The sequence below is a fragment of the Typha latifolia genome, chromosome 2 (assembly GCF_019914945.1).
Source record: "Typha latifolia isolate L0001 chromosome 2, TyphaL0001v2, whole genome shotgun sequence".
Classification (NCBI taxonomy): Eukaryota; Viridiplantae; Streptophyta; class Magnoliopsida; order Poales; family Typhaceae; genus Typha; species Typha latifolia.
In genome coordinates, this window is record NC_133087.1 from 14,588,932 (window position 1) to 14,611,290 (window position 22,359).

Here is a 22,359-nt window from a genome sequence, read left to right on the forward strand (position 1 = left end):
ATTGCATTACCTGTGCTAAAAACATGAGTCACCATTCAAAGACGCCGTGGCTCTTCATCATCAGGTATAGCTTCTCTAACCATGCATAATATGAATGTGATGAAACCATAAAGTAAAACATTATTTTAGTATTACACTACTTTTAGATTATGAATGATTTATTTTCTTAAAAATGCTTCCTAGTTAACTAGCTCCAACTACGTCACTGGATTATCATCGCATGATAATAGACCTTCTATGTTAATAAAAGTAATAGAAGAGTAAGCACAAACTTACCCGAAACTAATTAATTAAATAATTTAAGGACTACCGCTATAGGTTCAGGTATGACCACTTAAAGAATTTTTACATTTATTACTCCGGTAAAATCTGTATAGCAATAATGACAATTTGACACATTATTAAGAGTAATTAATATAATTATTATCATGTTCACTATTCCACTTATTATCCATTTAAAGAAAATGTAATAGATTGCATTTGATTAACTTACTTTACTAAATATTAAAGCATGTAGAACATAATTACCAATCTCCAATTAAAACTAATTCTCTATTAGAAGTAATTAGTAGAGGTATGACCATAGGCACATTGATTAATATTAATTTATAGTAAATATTATAAACAAGAAAGCTATCATTTACTAATAATTAATATTTAAGGGTTTAAGTTGACATGGTTAACTAAGTAAAATGACTAAAATAAATTAAAACAAAATTAAAGAGTAACTAATCCACTTGGGCTAGTCCAAAATCCAAAGCAATGGATTAGGCTGCAACCCAATGACCACCCACCACCGCACAAAGTTGGGCCCAAAGCCCAAACTAATCAAGGTTGCCATAGCCTAACTCATGACCAACTTGGGTATAGCCACAACCCAACCTACGATTAACTTGGGCTAGGCTGCAGCCTAATCCACAATCGATTTAGGCTGCACCACACTTAGCCCAAGTTAATTTGGGTTGGGTTGTCTCCAGCCTAACCCACTACTTGAGTTAGGTCGCACGCACCTAACTTAAGTCTCACAACCCCACCATTTCCCTTCCTCGACTAGAGACAGTCGAGGATGAAGAAGGAGGTGGTTACTGGCAAACACCATTGTTGCCAGCTATGCCCCACAAGCTAGAAAGGGCACACGAGGTGCGAACCCAGTTGAAGATGAAGCATATTTCATCTCGACCGGGAGAAGTCTAATGGCGAAGGGAGGAGCAAATCGACAAAATTCCTAAGGAGATGGTTGAAGAACTAAGCCAAACGAAACATGGAGGCCAATGGGAGAGTGCAAAGCCAAAGTGTTAGTCAATGTCCTGTCGAGACCCTCCCAATCTTCATGGTGCTTGGTTAGAGTTTTTTGCTTTGGCCATGGTCAAAGTTTCTCAATGTTATTATGAGACTTGGGCTTTTGGTCTGCTAAGTTCCGAGTCTAACGGTTGCATTGATCTACCTTGGGCTTCCCCTACCTCTCTCTCACTCCTCTCGGGCATTGGCCGATGTCTTTCAGCCTCCTCCCCCACTTCATTTTTGCCCACCATGTATTGTTGCCGGCTACTATCTTATCCGTGAAATTTTGGTGGTCGTCAAGTCTAATTATATTTTGTTGTTAATTTTCACTTTTAATCTTCTATGCCCAGGCTTGATAATTGTTTTTCTTGTATTTCTCGTAGAGTGGCTATTTAAAATATCCCCCATTTTCTTATATGGATCAAGCTTGTAAAACATATTTGAAATTAATGAAGTTATCTTTCTATGGGCTTTTTATTTTTTTTTTTTAAAAAGCAAAATATCTACAGTTTCATGTCGCATATTTTGCAAGTTCTTGATATGCGAGAACAACCGATCATAAAAGGTTGAAAATTATTTGAACGATTTACCGTGAAGTCAAACATAAATCACTAAAAACATTTCAAACTCTCAAGATGAGTTCACACTCTTATTCTAGTCAGTAGGGCTGTGAAAATAATCAACCGGCTCTAGCTCGGCTCCATCAAATTTGGCTTGAAAATAATTTCAAACCAAATTTGATCATGAGCCGTCTTGATCAAATAAGCTCGATAAAACTCGAAATAATTATATATATATATATATATATAGAGAGAGAGAGAGAGAGAGTAATATTTTTTATATTATATTATAGTTCTATTATATTTTAAGACTTACTTAAGTGGATTGTTATCTATTCTAATCTTATAGAGTTTAATTCTAAATATTAATTTTATTAATTTATATTTTTTAATTAGATTTTATTTAAGTTTGATTCAAGCCTAAATCAAGCATATTTATTCAAGATTGATCGGACTCAAAATTTAGCTTGAATTGATTAAGACTTGAAATTGCTTATTAATTGACTTGTTTAGCTCGAACACGAGTCGAGTTCAAAATTAGCTAGAAATTGGCTCGAATTGGAATGATTTCAATTCAGTCTTGATCACAAATATAAGCTCGAAATTAGTTTCAATTCAAGCTTAATGCTTAATTAGAGCTAGGTTTGATCAAGCTCGACTCAATTACACCCCTAGGTATTAATTAGAAAGGATCTATTGACTGTTAAATCATCTAGCTCTCGAAAGGCTGAATTGATCGAGAACATCTCACACTGAGCTAGGTGTGCCATTAGCTGATCTAGGAGTACCAATGACACCACCGGAGCAAGATCAATTACAAGGATTACCAAGAAGATTTATTTCATGGGGACAATAGTTTTGTGGGTTATTTTGTATTTTTACAAACTTAATGTGGGTAAATTTACCATTTGTTCCTTTTTTTAGTTAGAGAAGTTTTAAAAATCCATACAAATGCTCCATTCACTTGTCAAACTATTTTTAGAAAAAATAATCTAATTTTTAATATTAGAAAAAGAGAGTTAATACCGGTATAAGTTATTCCAATTTTAATTAAATAATATTACAAAAAATTATTATTATATTTGATCTAACATAAAGTTGATATTAAAGTATTGAAGAATAATAAATTTGAACTGAGAATTAGTGTTGTTTTATATCAAATAATAAAAATATCTTTGATTTGTTGTAAACTAGTAAGTAATATATATTTATCTAAAATTATGATATTTTTTACTAAAACTATGGAATTAAATGCTCCATATGTTCACACTACATTGTATTTAATAAAAACTTCCTTGCATTACAAGCAAAATAAATAATTTAAAAATTTTCCTTACACCAGCGCAGCAAATTCACACTTAGTCTCACAAATATTCTTGCACTAAGCACTACTTCCCCGTATTTTTTGGGTGCCTGTATAAAAATATATTTTACACATCAACAAACCGCATCAGTCATTTCCCTACATACTCCTAACCCCGCACGGCAATCTCGCTCGGTGATATTTTATACTGAGTGATTAAAATATCCTTGATTGAATTTAAAATAGTACTAATATTTAAATAGGGTGTCAAGGAAGTCCTGGACAGCTAAGCTGGGTATTATGACTTGAGACCCCTATTATTAGATTTCAAATAGGGTAAGGAGTTGGTCCAAAAAACTTTCACATCATCTTTTTAGGCAGCTAAGGTATGTAGAGCCCCTAATTTTATGACTTGAAGACCTCTTTCTTGGTAGTATTTTATCACACGTTAGACAGGCCGTTCGTTGAGAATCTTGCAGAAAGATTCCTTGGTCCCATTAAGAAGCAAGACTAACTCGGCCAATCTTGTTTCTTAGTGGGACCAACGAAGCTTCCTGTAAGATTCCCAAGACCAGAGAGTCAACCATGCCAAGCTTACTTCCTCCCTTTCCATTTTAGGTTTTACAAGTCTACATCATTTTTGTAATTGGACAGACAAACAGCCATGCCTTGTTCCTTTCCATTGTCAGACATGCTAGTGCTGCTTCCATTCATGGTATTCTTCTTTCCTCACCTTGCCATTGCATTGCAGCACAACAACCTAACTGACCTCTCCTCGCTGCTTTCCTTCAAGAGCCATGTACATGACCCAAATGGCTTTCTTGATTCAACCTGGAACTCTAACACCTCCTTTTGCTCCTGGACTGGTGTAGTTTGTGACCCTGGCAAGGATAGAGTCATTGCTCTCCAACTGCATGGATTCTCTCTGCAAGGAACCATCTCCCCCTATGTTGGCAACCTCTCTTTCATGGCCCACCTTGATCTCAGTAATAATTCTCTTATGGGCATCATCCCCGAGTCCGTCGGCCACCTTCCCCGCATCAGAGTCCTCGATCTTTATGAAAACCAGCTTTCTGGCTTTATTCCTCCTTCCATCTTTAACATGTCTCTGATCACCAAAATCGCCCTCGAAAGGAATAAACTATCCGGTCCTCTCCTCGCCAAAAATGATAGCCTTATGATCCCTCGCATCCAGTTCTTCTCCGTTGAGGCCAATCAGCTCATTGGCACGATCCCGACAAGCTTTATTCGATGCCAAGAACTGCAGATCCTGTCTCTGTCCACCAACATGTTTAGTGGAACCATACCACCAGAACTCAGCATTTTACCAAAGCTTCTAATCCTATACCTCGACAACAATAATCTCACAGGGACGATTCCTGCATCTCTAGGCAATCTAACATACCTCGCCCAGTTTGATCTGAGTGCAAACTACTTGCATGGCTTGATCCCCCGAGAATTAGGCAATCTAGCCAAGGTCCAGTGGCTAAACCTGGCACAGAATAGTCTAACAGGTGAAATACCAACATCCTTATCAAATGCTTCCATGATCAATGTTATAGACCTCTCCATCAACAACCTCACCGGGAGCGTGCCTGCCGATATCGGGAGGAACCTTCCATCCCTACAATACTTTAGTATCGGATGGAATCAGCTAAGCGGCAGGCTCGAGTTCATCACCTCTCTATCCAACTGCAGGGAGTTGCAGAATATCTTTTTCTTGCACAATGAGCTGGGGGGAATTATCCCGAATTCTGTAGCCAATCTCAGCCAAAATCTCTTAAAATTCCACGCCCGTGGGAATAGGATCGAGGGAGGAATACCCGCGGCATTCAGTAACCTCAGTAGCCTCTTGTTCTTGAGTTTGCACAGCAACAAGCTGTCAGGAGTTATAACACCAGAGATTGCTAAGCTAGGAGGGCTTCAAGCATTCCACCTGGGTTACAACAACATCTCAGGAGCCATACCACCTGAGCTTGGACAACTAAAGAGACTGAGCCAATTGAGCCTGGAAAATAATGCTCTATCTGGATCCATACCAGAAACAGTAGGGAACATTAGTACTTTAGAGTACTTGTGGCTTGATAGCAACGAGTTGTCATCAGACATCCCTAGAAGCATGTGGAGCCTTAGCAATCTTGTGGGCTTATATATCTCACAAAATTCTCTGGGAGGCATAATTCTTGCGGATATAGGCAACTTGCAGGCCATAAACCAGTTGAGTTTATCATCAAACCGGCTTTCAGGTAGCATCCCGGATGCTCTTGGGCAGCTTCTAATGTTAGAGGATTTGAGTTTGTCTAACAACTCTTTTGAAGGTCTTATTCCGCAATCTCTTGGCAAATTGGTAAGTATCAAGAGTCTGGATCTCTCAAGCAATGAATTCTCTGGCCCCATACCAAAATCCTTAGCTGATCTCCACTACCTTGCAAGTTTGAATCTCTCTTTCAACAAGTTAGAAGGGCAGATTCCAGGTGGTGGCGTATTCTCCAATATTACCTTCCAATCTTTAATGGGCAATGCCGCATTGTGCGGCGGAGCATCGTCAAAACTCGGGTTCCCCCGATGCCCTCTCAACTCAACTCATTCAGATTCAAGGGCTGAGCCACTGCATAAACTAAGGATCATCCTCCCTGTCGTTGCTCTTGCCTTACTTCTTCTCTTCTGCTCATGTTATCTCTTCGCTTATCGGCTGCGACGCAACAGGAATACCATATCTTCCTCTGGAACACCACATCTGAATGAGTTCACCCTGGTCTCATACCATGAGCTAGTTCGCGCCACCGACAATTTCAGTGAGTCTAATCTCTTGGGCAGAGGAGGCTCCGGCTCGGTGTACCGAGGAGTCCTAGATGACGGAACCGTCGCCGCCATAAAGGTCCTGAATGTTGAGAGTGAAGGGTTTTCGAGGATTTTTGACGCAGAATGCCGTGCATTGAGCATGGTCAGGCATCGGAATCTCATCAGGATTATTAGCACTTGCTCCAACTTAGACTTCAAGGCTTTGATTCTCCAATTCATGCCTAAAGGGAGCCTTGAGAGATGGTTATACTCTCCTGACTGCTACTTGACCCTTCTCCAGAGGATGAACATTATGCTAGATGCGGCACAGGCCTTGGAACACCTCCACCACCACCACCACCAAGTTGTGTTGCATTGCGACATAAAACCGAGCAATGTGCTACTAGATGAAGACATGAATGCACACCTAGGAGACTTTGGCATAGCAAAGCTGTTGAACTCTGACACCAAATCCATGGTGTCGGCAAGTGCAGCAGGCACCGTCGGCTATATGCCTCCAGGTAATAAATTCCACCACCATGAGTTAGTTGATATGTTTCTCTTTTTAAAAGAAATGAAGTAACATGACATATGCAACAGAGTATGGATACATGGGAAGAGTCTCGAGAAGAGGAGATGTTTACAGCTACGGAATGCTGATGCTTGAGACGTTCACGAGGAAGAAACCCACGGATGCCATGTTTGGTGGAGAGTGGAGCTTGAGACAGTGGGTGTTTGATGCTTGTCCTAACACACTGACGAATGTACTGGATGGAGTCCTCCTGAGAGACGAGTCTGGTGATGGAATGGCAAGACACAAATGCTTGTTATCTATGGTGGAATTGGCATTGGAATGCACCAAGGATTCACCCAAAGAACGGATTTTGATGAAAGACGTTGTCCCAAAATTGCAGAAGATAAAAGCGGACTACCTCCAAAATTTACTTGAAAAATGATGCAAGGCATCGGTTTTTGCTCGTAAAAGTACTATTGACATGCCAGTTTCATCTACATTATGTACCTGGAAGAATAAACTACTATTGAGCTAAATTATTATTTAGTTACTATATTAGTATAAAGTGTAATATAATAGATATTATAATAGAATAAACTTATGCTTTTTTCTCAAGTGATCCAGACAGTTTAGAAATTTTATTTTAATATAAAGAACAATTTTGCAACAGCAAATTTTGAAGGTTCTCCTAAGTACCATCGCGGAAATAACTCGTCCAGTATCTGCTGTCATCTGCAAACTTATATAGCTATGTAAATGATTGAAATATGACAATTATCTTGCAGAAAGTCCTTAACGAAGCAACATCTACAGTTTCATGTCGCATATTTTACTGTTACAAGCTCTTGAGAGAACAACCGATCACAAAAGGTTGAAAATTATTTGAACAATTTACTGTGAATTCAAACATAAATCACTAACATTTCAAACTCGCTAGATGAGTGCACGCTCTTATTCTAGCCATTGCAAAAAGAATTACTCGAGAAAAGTAAACTATTCTGGAAGTTTTTATGCAACATTTGGTGTCAGCAAGGATCCATTGATTGCTGAATCAACTGACTCTTGGAAGGCTGGGTTGACCGGAAACATCTCACACTGAGCTAGGTGTGCCATCAGCTGATCAAGGAGTACCAATGACACCATAGATTCCACCATTGGAACAGCTACAGCAGAACCAAACAATCGAAATGTAAGCAAGATCGATTACAAGGATTACCAAGAAGATTTCTGGGAGGATGTGACAATAGAGCAGTACCTCGAGGGACCACACAGGGATCATGGCGACCTCTTGCAATAAGATCAGTCTCCTGTCTATCTCTGGTAACTGTGTGTTGCTTCTTCTGAAAAATTTTGAAACATAAAAATCATGATAAATCCCAGAAGTGAAGAATAAAGCAGTAACAATTACCATCATTTGGAAGTACCCAACTGGTACAATAACAAGGTAATTCAATATATCACTAAGTTTTGAGTTTCTGACATGACAAATCTTTCTTTCGACAGTAAATAAATGAACCAGAAGGTCTAAAAGGACATTTAGAACATAAACTGAATTCACATCCAAATGAACAAATATTCGACCAGATGCCAGACATAGCAAGGAAAGTGCTTACCCCAATAGTTGAAGTTGGTTTAAAAGCTATTCTCATGTATATAGTTTCACCATTTGATATCCCTCCCTGTACAATTAAATGTTTATATTCTCAGAAATGAAGGGTAAATTTTTTTCCTCAAAATGGAGCTATCAGAATCAATATTCAAGTGCAAGTGACCAGAAAATATACCTGTATACCACCTGATCTGTTTGTCCGTGTTCTAATGTTCCCATTCTCGTCTGTGTAGAATTCATCATTATGTTCACTTCCAGTCATGAAAGTACCTGCATAATTGGTAAGAGCCAAAAACATTACAGCGGTACTGAAATAAGCACAGCACAGCATGCTCCACTAGCTTTGTTTTCATAAGGGGAAAAAACTAGTTATCCAAGATGCAGAAATCTATATGGACAGGAACTAGGAAAACAATAATAGAGAACTTGGTAGCGGTAATGTTTAACTACCTGAAAATCCACTGCCAAACTCAAATCCCTTGGTTGCAGGCAGAGAGAGCATTGCTTTTGCCAATTCAGCTTCGAGCTTATCAAAAACTGGAGAGCCAAGCCCCTGTATAGTATACTCATTCAAGTCATATATCTAGCCTACAATATACTTGACAAGGAATTCACTTTGAAATGTTGAAGACTTGAAGAGTAACACAAGCCAACCAAAAACTAACAGGGCTAAATGAAAATTCAACAGGTGCAAATCTTTGACAAGTATGATATCTGCCCAGAGTAGATATGATTCACACTCAATGAAATACTTACACGTGGAACATTTCGTGCAATACATGTGACAACTCCACCAACTGAGTCCCCTCTTACTCTTACTGCATCAATTGCTTCAATCATCTTTTGTGCATATTCTGGATCCGGACATCTAACTATATTACTTTCAATCTGGAAAGGTTCCAACAAGAAAACTCATTAAGTAAAACACAACAAAATAACAATTGGAATTCTTTGATAAAAGGATACATCAACTACAGACCTGATCGAACGTCACAGTTTCGTTATCAACTACCCCTTCTGGAAGTACAACTTTATGCACTTGAGAAACATAGGCCAGGATCTGCAAAATCAGAGAATGATATCAATTTTCAACAACCATGAAGCATCTGTATTTATCTATTGATAATATGGACAAAGATGCAATACAATTTGCAACAATAACAAAATTAATAAATTCATGCATCTCTTAAATGGCCCTGGTTTTTATTAATCAGAGGCATATTGCTATTTGTGATATTCTTACTATGATGATTTATGTTGTTAATATAGGCAGAAATGCATGGCTAAACAACTTTGTATGATTCTGAATAACAGAACTAAGAGGACACCATAAGCATATGAATGTATTTACAAGGTCAACTACAAAGAATTTCTCAGCTTCATTTTCAGTACTAGGGACCCATGGGAAGGTTCTATGATCCAACATGCTATCAAAGAAACATTGTTTGTCCAGTCTTTCGTACCAGTTAAACAGATATAACATGGGTATTCCGCACTACATGCTGTTTTATCATTTAACTCTGAAACTTACTGTACCAACAAAATGTTATGTGCATCACTGATTGTGACAATTCAACTAATTTATATGTCCAACACAAGAAGCAAATATTGGATAGAGAGACATCCTCCTAGGGGGATATAGCATATATTCAACTTATGGCTGTAACCTATCAAAATCAACTTATGAATAGGTTCACCTCTGTTCCTGCTTTCATCTTGAGAATTTTCTTTGCCACAGCTCCAGCTGCTACTCTTCCAATTGTTTCTCTTGCTGAAGATCTGCCACCACCCTAGAGTTCATTTTGTGAGAAGGTAAACTATTAGGATTTGAAATTCAACTAAGTACTGCTACAGCATTTCATTACATAACTGTATTATTTCCTGTAGTAAAACTGTAATCGCAAGATCGGGCTTAAGGATATTCCCAAAAAGGAGCTAAAACAAACACAAAATACCTGCACAGATCTAAGACCATATTTGAAGTCGTATGTGGCATCTGCATGAGAAGGTCTGTATGCTTTTGACATTTCACTGTAATCCTGCAAATTCCAGTGGAGTTATCAACAATTACTCAGAAGAATAAAATTATAAGGAATGCAACTTCAGAATAGGAGATATATTGATCAATTACTGAAAGGCCTAAACAGTTCTCAACATATTGGATGGAATTCAGAGGGGCGTAGCAGAATGTTGGATAGGTGATCACGCATAAAATATAATAATTTAGGGTCAGGTGGAATTCATAACAAATTTGGGATATATGGATATCATAGATGCTGGTTTCCACACATCTTACCTTCTCACTAATCTGTAAGCCAACTAATCATGTGGCAACTTGTCCATTATTTTTCCTATCAAGGAATAATCATAGGGACAGTGGATGAAAGAGAAAGAGCCTGAATAACGGTTGGAGATATAAAATCAGCTCACAGTGATTAATTAGGTATATTGGTCAAGAGTGTTAATAATTACCAAGTAATATTCAGTTTTGAAGATGTTTTACTAAATGCAGGTATTTTTATGGCCCACCACAGAATTGATAATGGTAACAGTTTGCTAGGTTTATATCAACGAAAATGTGATTAATATTGGATTGGTCCCATTAATTTAATACTTACATTTCCTCTTTGATCGGTATTTGGTACAAAAACATGAATTGGGGTTCCAGTTGTCATTCCTGCAACACAAATTGTGTCAATCAACATGTCTAATTCAGTAAAAGCAAGTACAAATTTGTGACACCCAAATAAGATATGCATAGCTACTTTACAAAAAAATAAAAGGTATATGGAAGTTTGACCTTCGGAGATTCCTGAAAGAATTCGACATGTATCAGTCTCCTTTCTTGGAGTAGTAATTCTACTCTGACCTGGCCTCCTGCATATATAATCATTTTAAGTGTGAGTACATGGAAATACACCCGAAACTCTTTGCATCACACACGGTACAACAAAAATAGATTAAGAAAACGATAGGGCCAACAGGAAAGTAATTAGTTTGAAAATTGCAAGCATTGCTAGCATATCTACATATAAAAAGAAAAATGTTTAAGACCTTCTGTCCAATTCTACTTGCATATCAGCTTCAGAAAGGGGAACTCTAGGTGGGCAACCGCTGATTGTACAACCAACACCTCCTCCATGAGATTCTCCATAAGTTGCAACCTTGAAGTAATTTCCAAATACATTTCCAATTGCCTGCACTTCTGTGTTTTTGAAAATAAGTGTAGAAATGTTAGAAATGAATCAGCAGTTATGCATAGAAGATAATGACATCTTACAAACTTATACACAAAGAATTAAAAATGCGGTAATTTATTTCCAACTTTCCAACATGAACACAGGCATAAAACATGCTTTCGTTTGGGAATAAATCTCTCTTTTTCTTTCCTTTCCCTCCAAGGTCACAATTTTTTTCCATCTTTTACCATATCAGGAAAATAAGACAAGCCTCATCGACATCATAGCTTCGATAAATTATCAACTCTCAATAGATCTTCTCTCTTATTTACTAGATTAAACCTATTCCGCCGGCGATACAATCCTAATTAAAAAGGAAAAAACAAGAACACTCTGATCTCATAGCAAATCATACGAATCCCAGAGCGATTAGTCTACACTTGACATAGATTCGCGAAAGCAACCAAAAGAAAAGGCATCGAACAAAGAGGAGAAGAGGAGCAAACCTAGACGTCGAGTATTGCATCTCCGCCGTTGGACGGATATCTGAACGGCGGGGTGCGACAGGCCGCGGAGATCAGACGGCTGGAAGCCGAGCTCGGTTCTCGAACCCTTCACAAAGACCTTCGTCGATGCCAATGATGCCATTATTACTTTACTTTTCCCTCTCTCTCTCTCTCTCTCTCTCTCTCTCTCTCTCTCTCTCTCTTCTTCTTCTTCTTCTTCTTCGACGCAGGGGTTGGTGGTGGACGGGGAGGAGTTTATGGAAATGGAAACACACAGAGAGCCACCAACCCCACCCACCCACCTCTACCTACTTCCCCATTTCCCAATCTTTGGACCGGTCAGTCTAATTTGGTTCGATCGCGAACCGATCAAAGGACAGGGACTCAAGGAGTCAAGTTAGACCGGACAAGGGGTTGGTGAACAGGGCCTAACATTTTTTTTTATTTTTTGTAAAAAAAGGATTAAATTCACTTTAACTAAGAACCAAATTATTTATGCTAAATCTAATTTAAGACCTTTTAATGGTTCTGGTTTAGTATAAATAGATTTTTAACATACCAGACCATTTTGGTTATCTACCTATTAAACGGAGAGTGTTTGTATATATCTTTTATTAGCTTTGCTTAAATTGGTTTAATCTATATCAGTTAAATGAGTTATCCCCCTTTATCAATGGTTAATAAACGAATTAAGCTCGAATTAGTGAGTCAGATTCTAATATTATATGGTCAACCAAGTACAAGCTTGTATTAGTATAACCTAAAATGATTGAGCTTTTAAGCACTTAGACATAGAAAACCGGGTTTACATCAGACCGGGTTAAGCTTGGGGTTGACCGAACCAGTTCGGTTGGGATTTGGTAAACTGAAGCTGGTCTTAGTTTGACTGCTCGTGCTATTGGAACATCCCCGTTGACTGAACCAAATTACTTTCCCCATGATGAGATCGAGCCTGCATAAAAGGCATCTTTATCTGTGGAAAAAAAAAACTTTGGTATTACTTTTCTCCTTATTTTATTTCCTTCTCCAATTGACTCGGACACTGCGGAATCAAAACGCTCCCAAGTGTAGTAGAAGAAGACCGAAGAAGAACGAAAGAGAGCTCAGAGAACAGGTTGGAAATTTTATTTCAATTTCCAAGAATTGATCATTCCAAACATATTTATTTCCTTTTCCAATGTGTTTATCAACAAGATACCTATCCTGAGCATGCAGCTTCAACTGCCAAGCTCTTGGAAACTCCCTTGCATGGATCTCCAAGCACCTGAGTTGACACTCTGACGCTGCAACTCCTCGCTCCGATACAAGCCTGTAGATTGTTTTGACAGCATAGATGACAGTAAGCTAAGACCACCAAATTTGATTCAAACTTGATGAAAACTAATGTGATTGCATTACGTACCTCCTGCACGACGGCCCGAGCACTAGAACTGCTGCATCGGCCATGGTTGTAGCTTCCACAAGTGCCATGCGGTGTCCCGAAGCTCGCAAATTTGATTGAAGAGATGACATGGTTCGGGTTTGGGCACTCGAGACGAAGCACTGGTCCTGCTTTCGCTATCTTCTGTTGTAATGAGATCCAAGAATCTACTGGAGCTGGATGTGACTCCGATATGTGCGCACACAAGCTTCCCATCTGCCTTGTGGCAAAAGATATCTGAGTTGGATCGCCCCCAACCTCCTCGAAAAGAACTAGATTGTTACTGCCCGGTTGGATAAACGAACGAGGGATGTGATACCTGTTTTGCATTGGCTAAACTTGTCAGAGGTGATTGAAGTTTGAGGGAAGAAGTAATTCTTGAAACCTGGAGGAGAGCTCATTCTTACAGTTGCTGAGATGGCTTCCCACAGTTCTTAAGGCATTTGTCCGATTTGAAAGCTCCCCTATAGTTGCATGAAGTGAGACAACCGTTCTGTGAAGAAACATAAGCAGGCCAGTAACGCCCGATGCTCTGCCCGTTCACCCATGCCTCGCCCTTTCCCATGCCAGTGAAGTCTATAGCAACTGGATCACTACCCTCAGGGGCATCAAATGTTGTCTGCATTAGAAGTATGAGATGAGCTCATTGTCAAAGAAAAAATAATAAGCCTACTGGAATAAGTGACACTATAATCATCTAATACAATGATATTGTTGCTCTAGGAGTTCGGAAGTAGTAAATTAATCAAAAGTGACAAGAAAACCTGGAAACATGAGAACTAACCTTGTACCATATCAAAGGTTGATTTGTTGGCAAGGATCCTGAGGTCCATCCTGAAGAATCCACAGAATTGTCATACAAACTCAAGTCTTCCCCATTGAGACCGATCTGCAATGGCCAATATGATGATGAGGCATTAACAAAATCAACAGTTTCCAAAATATGGTAATGTATAATGTTATAGAAAACTAGTGATTTCAATTTAATTTGTTTGCATTATCCTCATATCAGAGCATTCTATGCTATCTGAGCAAGTATTTCCAATATGCTATATTGCTGAATGTTGTTTTAGACTTTTAGTGTGACATAGAATGAATAACCTGGTAAGTCCACTGCATTGAAGATAAATCAAGTGTGCCATTTCGGCCCTTTAGCTTCACAGGACCAGTAACTCCAGCACCCCACAAATCAAAGAATGCACCATAGTTCTGGGAGAAAGAAATTGAAGAGGAAAACCACATGAGTGAAGAGAAACTTGAAATTTGTAACCTAGTTTTATAGTGAACTGGGGATAACATCTTTGTATAGATAGAGGTTAGAAACTTAGAATGATATTCTACAAGCTGTAGAGAATGGGTCTAATCCCAATGAACCCAATTAAATTTGTGATATAGTAAGGGAAACAAAGTAATCCTCTTGAAAGAAGACTAGAACAACCTGCAGGCCAACAGTTGCACTTAAAAGATCAATTGTGTTCTTTCCAACTACAAGCATGATAGGTTTTTCTAATGAAACCTTTGAGTTGCCACTGTTCCCCATTCCACTTCCTGCAAAGAAATTTAGAGTGGATTATTTGAATGCTAGAACTTCAACAAAAGAAACTAAATTTCATATTTACTCTCCAGGTTAGATGTACAGTTATGCTCACATAACAATATGGATTCCTAGGTGTTCGCAATAAAATGCTGTCGTATTCTGGATTTTCTATGAGGAATTGCACTTTGAAAGCATAAAGATCAAATTCATAGATAGTAATTATAGTAATCACCTGACAATTTTCCATTGACGAAAACATGAAGGACATGCCCAAGTGAATCGACATGAAGATTAGATTGAGTTCCACTAAAAAGAAATGTCTCGTCGCCCTTGATATTAATGCTGCAAAGGACGAAGAAAACCATTGAAGTCAATAATGTGGTACTTCCTAGGAGATGACTGAGGGATATCAAAACATCCTTGTAAAGAAATGTCTTCCATACCTTACTGAGTACCAAAGGTAATCACTACTATCTGCAGTAGTATTTATCTGTTCCAGCAATCCTGCTTTTGTGAAGGCACTGGACTTTGAGATACCAACAGGCTCAACTATATAACTCCAGTCCGGTTTTATGTCTTTAGAGGAATCAAATGATTGATTGGAGGCTTGACTATAGTAATTTAGAGATCTTGTCTCCAAAGTAGAGGCTTGTGAGTTTATCTGCAGAAAAATTCATTGGTCAAAGTGTGGAAAAGGGTATATACATCTATTTGACGTCAGAATAATTTAACATACGAAATTATTTATTGAATTGCCTGACTGTGAATTTAACTCCAGGGCAAGCAATTTACTGGATTAATGAGCAGAATGGGTTCTGCAAAACTGTTTTCCAACAGACCAATTTAACATTTGAATACTTATTTTTTTGGTGTTCTCTGAGAAACTCATCCAACAGAGATTGGCGATCTTACGTTCAACATTTAAAAACTATTCAAATAATAGACTGAGTATTACCGAAACATCGATTAAAGGGAAGTTCAGGGGCTATGTACTGAGACGCCGATATCCTACAACTCAGAAGATATGCATCTTCTGTGGCAATTATTTCTAATGAGGAAAAGAAAAAACTCAGTTTGGTAACACTGATATATGAATAGAGAATTGTCTGATGTAGTCATAACTTCATATGCTAGATTTTTCTTAGACACTGGATAACTATGTCACATGCCAGACTTCAATTTCTTTAATTGTACAAAATAATGCAAATTAGAGGAGCACCAAGCATCATGCTTTAGCTGAGATGAATATATTGTAGGTAAGAATGCATACCTGAGCAGTATTGAATATCACATTTTGGCAGTCAGGCAGGATGCTCACAGACCATGCAGGTAGATGATATTGCTTGCCATTAAAAGTAACGGTTGCATCATTCTTCGTGTCTATATTGGCAAGAAATGCGGCACAGGCCCCAGATGTCTTGTAAACATGAGCCTAAAGCAAAGAAAAGGATGGCATCATGCTGAAAATCTCACATATCCACAGGGAAAAAGGGAAATTTAAGAAAAAAAACAATTACAAGAAATAGCATAACATCATGGAATCAGGAATGATAAAAGGCCATGCAAAAGAAAATTGTGTTGATGTCTAGAAGAAATAATAAGAAAGACGACTTACTTCCAAGTTCTGACCAAGTGAACTGTAAGATGGATCAGTTGCAACAAGTGCTTCCTCACAGAGCTTTATGGATTTGTGTAGATCTCTTAAGTGTCCCCACTTAGGTTGCCTAATGAGTCCTACAACCAATGTAAGAGAAAAGTAAAATGGAGGGAGGCTCCAACAGATGAACATGCTTTCATCTTAATGTGACAAAGAAACTACATCTATAAAATAATCATTCAATATTTTGCGTTTATATACATCTCAACATATAAGAAAAAGGTAAATATTTGACATGAGTAAAATACTATGTCAAATGCCAAGATTGCTTTTATGCTGGAGACCTATGACTCTATTGCAGCCTTTTACATTGACTATCACCGATGCAGATATGCATCGCATGCAAAAACTACATATATATTCCTCATGAGATGTAATGAACTAGTAGGACACTGTTGTATTTAATAACAGAGGACATCCTGAAAACTGAGTATCTTACTGAATTAAAAAAAAAAAAAGAATCAAAAGCTTACCATACTCGTCTAGTGGAGCATCATAGTCATAGCTTGTAGCAATAAAAGGTCCCCCTGAAGAGCGGCCAAAGTTTGTTCCACCATGGTACTGACAAGAAGAATAGTTTAAAGATAAACAAGGTAGACAATAAAAGATAGCTTTCCTATACTCCTTAAGCAGGTCTATCAGAGTTATCATAGCCTTAGAAAAGGACTGGCTCAGGAGTGATACCATGTAATAATTTTGGAAAGTACCACCACGTTGGAAGAATCGAGCAACCGCAAATGCAATGTCTTCAACAGGTCTATATGGCACTGCACCGCCGAAAGAAAGAAACCTATGAAATAGCAGAGACCTTAGCTATATAAGAATGATCTGCCATCACAGAATCTCAAAGTTAACAGAATAACAGGTATTGACTTTAGGCAGCCTGTTTCCTGGACAAGTTCAAGAAATTGATACATATCAAGTTCTTCCACTCACATCTTGAACCAGATAACGTTGGCTGGAGAACATCTTTAGAGTGAAAAAAACTTACCATCCAGTCCAGTTCTCTGTCCACATCTTGGGTTTCATATTGGAATTTGGAGTAAACTGATCACAGTAAAAACCGTTGCAAGTGTTAATCTGCAAAGCAGGATGTGACATTAGAATGAGCGGCCAGGATGATACGAACATAATTGGATCAAAATAACAAATAGCTATGAACAGAAAACATCTTGATTAAATTAGTAAAGACGTCGATCCCTAATATAAAATTTATCTCCCTAGAATGAAATATCAAATATAAACACTCACAATAGGGTCAGGAGCATCAGATTGCTGGCACATCACCCAGGGAACACCTGTATCCAGAGACACAGCCATAGAAGCCGACCAATTGATGTATGACTTTGCTGCTTGCCCATATGCTGAATCGATATTCCCATATTCATTCTCAATCTGTTGCAAAATAACATACCCGACAACCATATCATCTAAAGCATCAACTTGGTCAAGTCATAGAATGTGAAAGCATGGGAAATCATCACGAGATAGGTGAGCAACCTGAGATAAGATGATGGGTCCACCTTGAGACGCATAAAGATTCTCCTGCTTCATCACATCGACAATTTTCGCCGTAAATTTTTGCATCTCAGCCTGGGGATCGAACGCATCAAAAATAAGCTTACAGTAAAAACTCAACTGAATCAAAGTGGACGAAATAGAGCACAAATCCCTACCTTGAAGGGCTCATTGTCGGTTCTAAACTTGATTCCAGGAATGAAATGCAACCAAAGAGGGAATCCTCTGCATCAAATTCCAAAACCAATTGTTACAAGAATGTCACGTATTCCCAAATAAAGAACCAAATTTACAGAGACAAACAAAGACACAAATAGGACAAAATAAAAAATCCAATATTCTACCCATAATTCCATTCAGCGCAGACATAAGGGCCAATCCGAAGATGGACATAAAGGCCCGCCTCCGCCACCGTCTTCACAAATCTCACCAGATCCTTTCTCCCTTCAAAATCATACTGTTCTATCCAAAATTCCACAAAATTATAGCTCTTAAGAACCTCATTTCCTAACCCAAGAATCTTAAACCAAGCAATGCACATCAAATTACCTTGTTTCTCACAGGTTCATGGAGGTCCCAGAAGACGTACGTCTCGATGACGTCCAAACCCCCGTCCTTCGACTTCTGGATGAGGTCGGGCCACATCTGCATTCCCATTCCCAGTAAGCAAACAAAATCCATAATTTCGACAAAAAGGAGCAATTTTTGTTAATTTTTTTCAAAAAAAAACCTCGGGAGTACTGCGAGGGTAGTGTATGGAACCCGAGATGAGGACCCTCCTGGTTCCATTGACGACCAGAGCGCGGTGGTCGTACGTAACAGCTACAGAAGCGGCGATCTCAAAGCGACCCAAGGCGAGAGCTAAGAAGAAGAAAAAGAAGAACACGAGCTTATCCGAAGCTTCTCCCATCACGTAAACGCTGAGAAAAGTCGCAAGAAACGAATGCGAATGTATACTACTCGCTTGCAGAGTGGATTTGGGGCGGGATTAGAAGAAGTTGAGGTGGGTTTGGTTTACTCGGTATTGGAAGCAAGTAAAGAGTGGAAGGAAAACTGAGGTAGTAGTGAAAGGTGGGGTGTGGTTGGTTATAGTAAAACTTTCTTCGCATTACACCAACAAAGGAGGTGGGAAAGAGGAAAGGAGGTTGTCAGATTCGTTGTCGTTTGTGATCCGGATATAGAATGTGGGAGAACCGTCTAAGTTTAGGCTAAGTAATAGGCTCGTGAACCAGAATATATATATGTCGGATTTTGTGGATAAATATGTATACCATAAACACCTCACAGATCTAGATCTGATATCTTTTGTTGAACTAGAAAAGTAAATCTACTACTATCGAATTGCCTAAAATAAATAAAATACTTCTAATAATTCCAAGTATCTGACAAGTTATTTAGATATGGCAACAAAAATCCAAGCATATGCTGCCTTTGGATTCTGCAGTTCCATTAAAGGTGAAACTGGAAACAATTCAAGAGTTAAAAGTGGGAACTTATCCAATAGTTGAGCATTTTGAATGTTAGCAGAAACAGTTCGTGGTTGTACTAGAATTTGGTGAGCAACAACATCAAGGATGAGAAGAGCTAGTGACGTATTCGTCCTTATCAATACCACCTCGCTAACCATAACGTTTTACTTCATTCATTTCGTTTTTAAGATGAGATTCACGTGATTTGGAAATGTTTCTATGTAACTGTGGCCTCTTTCAAACCCATCATCCAATGTCTATCTCCATTCAAATACTTCCAACGCCGATCTAGGAAATTTACGTTGAAATTTTGCAAAAAGATTTCAGGATTCAATAACTTAGTTTTCGCAACCTATCAGTGTTTTCTATGTATATATTCTGAAATCCTTTTTTTTTTTTATCACGTAGACTTTCTAAACTAATTTTTTTAACCTCCTAAACTAAGAATTTGCAATTTACTCAACCAAAAAATACTGCTGTCTAATTTAATAATTTCCGTAACTTATATAATAGTGTATTTAAGTTTCGAGATGAATTAAATATATGAAAAAAGCTTGTCAAACTTCAAATAGTTGAAAAAAAAAGCATCCGTCTACCTCCTATCAACTACTTTATACCTTAATTTCCAACTTCTCAACTAACATCACCCATAGAGAGCTTTTCTTCAGTAGCCCAAGAGTAGGTATCTTAATTGGAATCTAACGGTCAGAATTTATGAGGGTATAATGGGAATGTAAAAGAACTAAGAAAGATGACTGATTCAATAGGTATTTATTTTTAAAATAAAATTTTAATGAATGAAATATATCATTTTTATTTATTTTGGGTGCCTTAATTTAAAGAATACATCAATAAGAAGTTTATTTGCAAATATATAAAATATATTGAAAAAGATTCTAACTTTAAAGAAATGAAAGCGAAACATACCGAATCAGGTTGGGTTTTGTGTCTAATTTTCCAGAAGTTTTGCTAGCACTTCGATCAATGGAGATAGAGAGAGATAAACGTAAAAAATAAATTCCCATTCAAAAATCAGGGTTGGTAGTTATTTCCCTTTCTTAATTTTTCAAATGGGCTACGTGTAAAGCATGAGGGAGTGCTAAAAGAGATAAATGCCCTTTTTGACGGGTTGGAACCGGTACCGAGTGAATTTTCCTGGTAAAATCGGCTCTTACAGTCGTCAGATCATACTTACAATTTATTCTCAGGCATTGAAGTATTTACCTAAAATAAGAATATAAAATAAAATAACACCACCCATCCTTTTCCTCTCTCTTTTTCCTTTTCTTCTCCCAAATCTGGTGAAAATAAGACTAGATCTACGAGCATGAGCTCATATGAATCATATACAATATATAAAAATATTCCCAACTGTTACATGATGATGCTCCATAGAATTGCATCCCTGTTCATGTCAATCAGTCTTGGAGCTGATCGAATCATTCTTTGTTTATTTCATTACATCTCTAAGAAAGTCAAAAGGAGCCTAAAAATAAACAAACACTCGTGTTTAGGATTCGGTGAGCTTACTCCATCCAAAAACTGACAAGCTTGCAGTGGGAGTGCAGCTAAAATCCATTGACAAAGACAAGCACCCAATTCTTCCATTGCACATTGCATGGCAGAGATCAAAACTAGATCGACTTTAACTGGTAGGCATTCACATTTAATTTGGTTGTTGTTTATAACGTAGTGCTCTTGTATCATGACATGATTGGTGGAGTTCTCCAATAATTGATCATTCTCTAGTCTTTTTAGCTAGTGCATGTTTGTTAGATAAGGTTGGGATGATCCATTTAGTCCTAATCTTGTCTCACTTTTATTATATGTTATCAATTCGTTACCTAAAAATTTAAGTTTCGGACGTGAAATTCTGTTATATCATCTTTGCATCGTATTATTTATCTAGCAACTTAAATTTTTGGATCAATTGATTATCTTATAGCTATGCATTAATTCGTACTGATCTGAAACCACACACTCTCTCTATAGACTTTCCTGCCTTTAATTTGGATTTGCCACTTTTAAATACATCTCTCCCTGTGTTGGTTTTCTACCACAATTAATTAAGTGGGACAGGATTATGTTTCTTAATTTAGTTTGTTGGATAAGTCTTCCTATCATTAAATGAGAGCTTGATTGGATTCATATCTTGCTTATCTAACTTCTATTCCATCCACATCTACCATCTCATGTCTTATTTCCTTTTATTAACTCCTTTTTGGTGCTACTCTGATGGAAGGAACCTTTTTGTAAGTTGTTCTTTGCTAAATAGTTTAGTATTTATCATCAAATACTAAATAACAACATCCCCATCATCAGAGACAGGATTCAAAAGGAAATAGGAAAAAGGTTTGGACAAACAAATCCCAGAGTTGTCTTTTTTGTTCAAATCTTTACTCTTTCCAGTTGTTCTTTGCTTCTTTCTTGTGTATTAGAGATCCTTGTCAAATGAAATCCTTGCGTACTTCTTTGTTCACAAGTAGGATAAGCTTTGCTTTGTTGAAACTTCCAAGCCAAGAAAACAGAAACAATCAGCAAATAAGTCTAAACTTGGGGTCGCTTTTGGATGTTTAATTTGAATTTTGAAAGAAGAACAAATTTATCCTAGACAAAAGAGAACAAAAAAGAAGAGGACCTACTAGTAAAGCAAGCTGACAAATCCAATTAGTATTTGGTTCATATTCGAATCAAAGATTTTGTCAACTAGGCATGTTCATTATATCTCCATGATAAGACTCTATTCAAAAGAGGGTGGAAAGTTGACTCCAAAACTAATTTTGTTATAATGTCAGAATTCTGGAAGTCACCAAGAGGAACTGCTTCATGTTTCCTTTCATTGTTTCCATTCTAATAAATTGTAATAATGTTGACTGGAAGTTGGAAGATAGATTTGTTTTAGTTAATTCCCTTAATTAAGTGAGTGGTTCCCCTTGAGACTCCATGGCTTAATTAGGATAGGAGCAACTACTCTAATCATAAGTCACCAAAGAAAGATAGTTGGTACTCAAAATTGCCATCAACA

General features: G+C 37.7%; 3 protein-coding genes across 3 annotated transcripts; 1 reads left to right on the plus strand and 2 right to left on the minus strand.

The window, feature by feature from the left end:
- The first annotated feature begins 3,774 nt into the window (after positions 1-3,774).
- LOC140781312 (uncharacterized) lies at positions 3,775-7,054 on the plus strand. The gene is made up of 2 exons (XM_073127246.1): positions 3,775-6,446; positions 6,526-7,054. The coding sequence occupies exons 1-2, from the start codon at positions 3,809-3,811 to the stop codon at positions 6,879-6,881; spliced, it is 2,994 nt and encodes a 997-aa protein (XP_072983347.1). The 5' UTR covers positions 3,775-3,808; the 3' UTR covers positions 6,882-7,054.
- Positions 7,055-7,196: 142 nt separating this feature from the next.
- LOC140781314 (chorismate synthase, chloroplastic) lies at positions 7,197-12,100 on the minus strand. The gene is made up of 13 exons (XM_073127248.1): positions 11,734-12,100; positions 11,103-11,253; positions 10,849-10,925; positions 10,667-10,725; positions 10,004-10,087; positions 9,746-9,838; positions 9,028-9,108; positions 8,805-8,936; positions 8,499-8,601; positions 8,224-8,318; positions 8,053-8,118; positions 7,695-7,779; positions 7,197-7,602 (listed from the first exon to the last, which is right to left on the minus strand). Exons 1-13 carry the CDS (start codon positions 11,873-11,875, stop codon positions 7,448-7,450), a joined length of 1,323 nt encoding a protein of 440 aa, XP_072983349.1. The 5' UTR covers positions 11,876-12,100; the 3' UTR covers positions 7,197-7,447.
- Positions 12,101-12,822: 722 nt separating this feature from the next.
- LOC140781313 (beta-galactosidase 6) lies at positions 12,823-19,075 on the minus strand. Its single transcript, XM_073127247.1, has 19 exons — positions 18,596-19,075; positions 18,415-18,510; positions 18,210-18,322; positions 18,024-18,090; positions 17,848-17,940; positions 17,599-17,742; positions 17,339-17,427; positions 17,032-17,137; positions 16,821-16,908; positions 16,306-16,424; positions 15,961-16,122; positions 15,134-15,351; positions 14,923-15,032; positions 14,592-14,701; positions 14,255-14,362; positions 13,938-14,042; positions 13,561-13,772; positions 13,136-13,472; positions 12,823-13,042 (listed from the first exon to the last, which is right to left on the minus strand). The coding sequence occupies exons 1-19, from the start codon at positions 18,773-18,775 to the stop codon at positions 12,932-12,934; spliced, it is 2,568 nt and encodes an 855-aa protein (XP_072983348.1). The 5' UTR covers positions 18,776-19,075; the 3' UTR covers positions 12,823-12,931.
- Positions 19,076-22,359: the final 3,284 nt, after the last annotated feature.

Excerpts from the sequence above, each read along its gene's own strand:
- LOC140781314 (XM_073127248.1), bottom strand. The coding sequence starts at position 11,875 with ATGGCATCATTGGCATCGACGAAGGTCTTTGTGAAGGGTTCGAGAACC. Across the intron at positions 10,926-11,102 it reads CAAGTAGAATTGGACAGAAG|GAGGCCAGGTCAGAGTAGAA; the intron begins GTCTTAAACATT and ends TTATATATGCAG. Across the intron at positions 10,088-10,666 it reads ATACCGATCAAAGAGGAAAT|GATTACAGTGAAATGTCAAA; the intron begins GTAAGTATTAAA and ends TGGAATTTGCAG.
- LOC140781313 (XM_073127247.1), bottom strand. The coding sequence starts at position 18,775 with ATGGGAGAAGCTTCGGATAAGCTCGTGTTCTTCTTTTTCTTCTTCTTA. Across the intron at positions 14,702-14,922 it reads CGTCAATGGAAAATTGTCAG|GAAGTGGAATGGGGAACAGT; the intron begins GTGATTACTATA and ends ATTTCTTTGCAG. Across the intron at positions 13,773-13,937 it reads AACCTTTGATATGGTACAAG|ACAACATTTGATGCCCCTGA; the intron begins GTTAGTTCTCAT and ends CTTCTAATGCAG.
- LOC140781312 (XM_073127246.1), top strand. The coding sequence starts at position 3,809 with ATGCCTTGTTCCTTTCCATTGTCAGACATGCTAGTGCTGCTTCCATTC. Across the intron at positions 6,447-6,525 it reads CGTCGGCTATATGCCTCCAG|AGTATGGATACATGGGAAGA; the intron begins GTAATAAATTCC and ends CATATGCAACAG.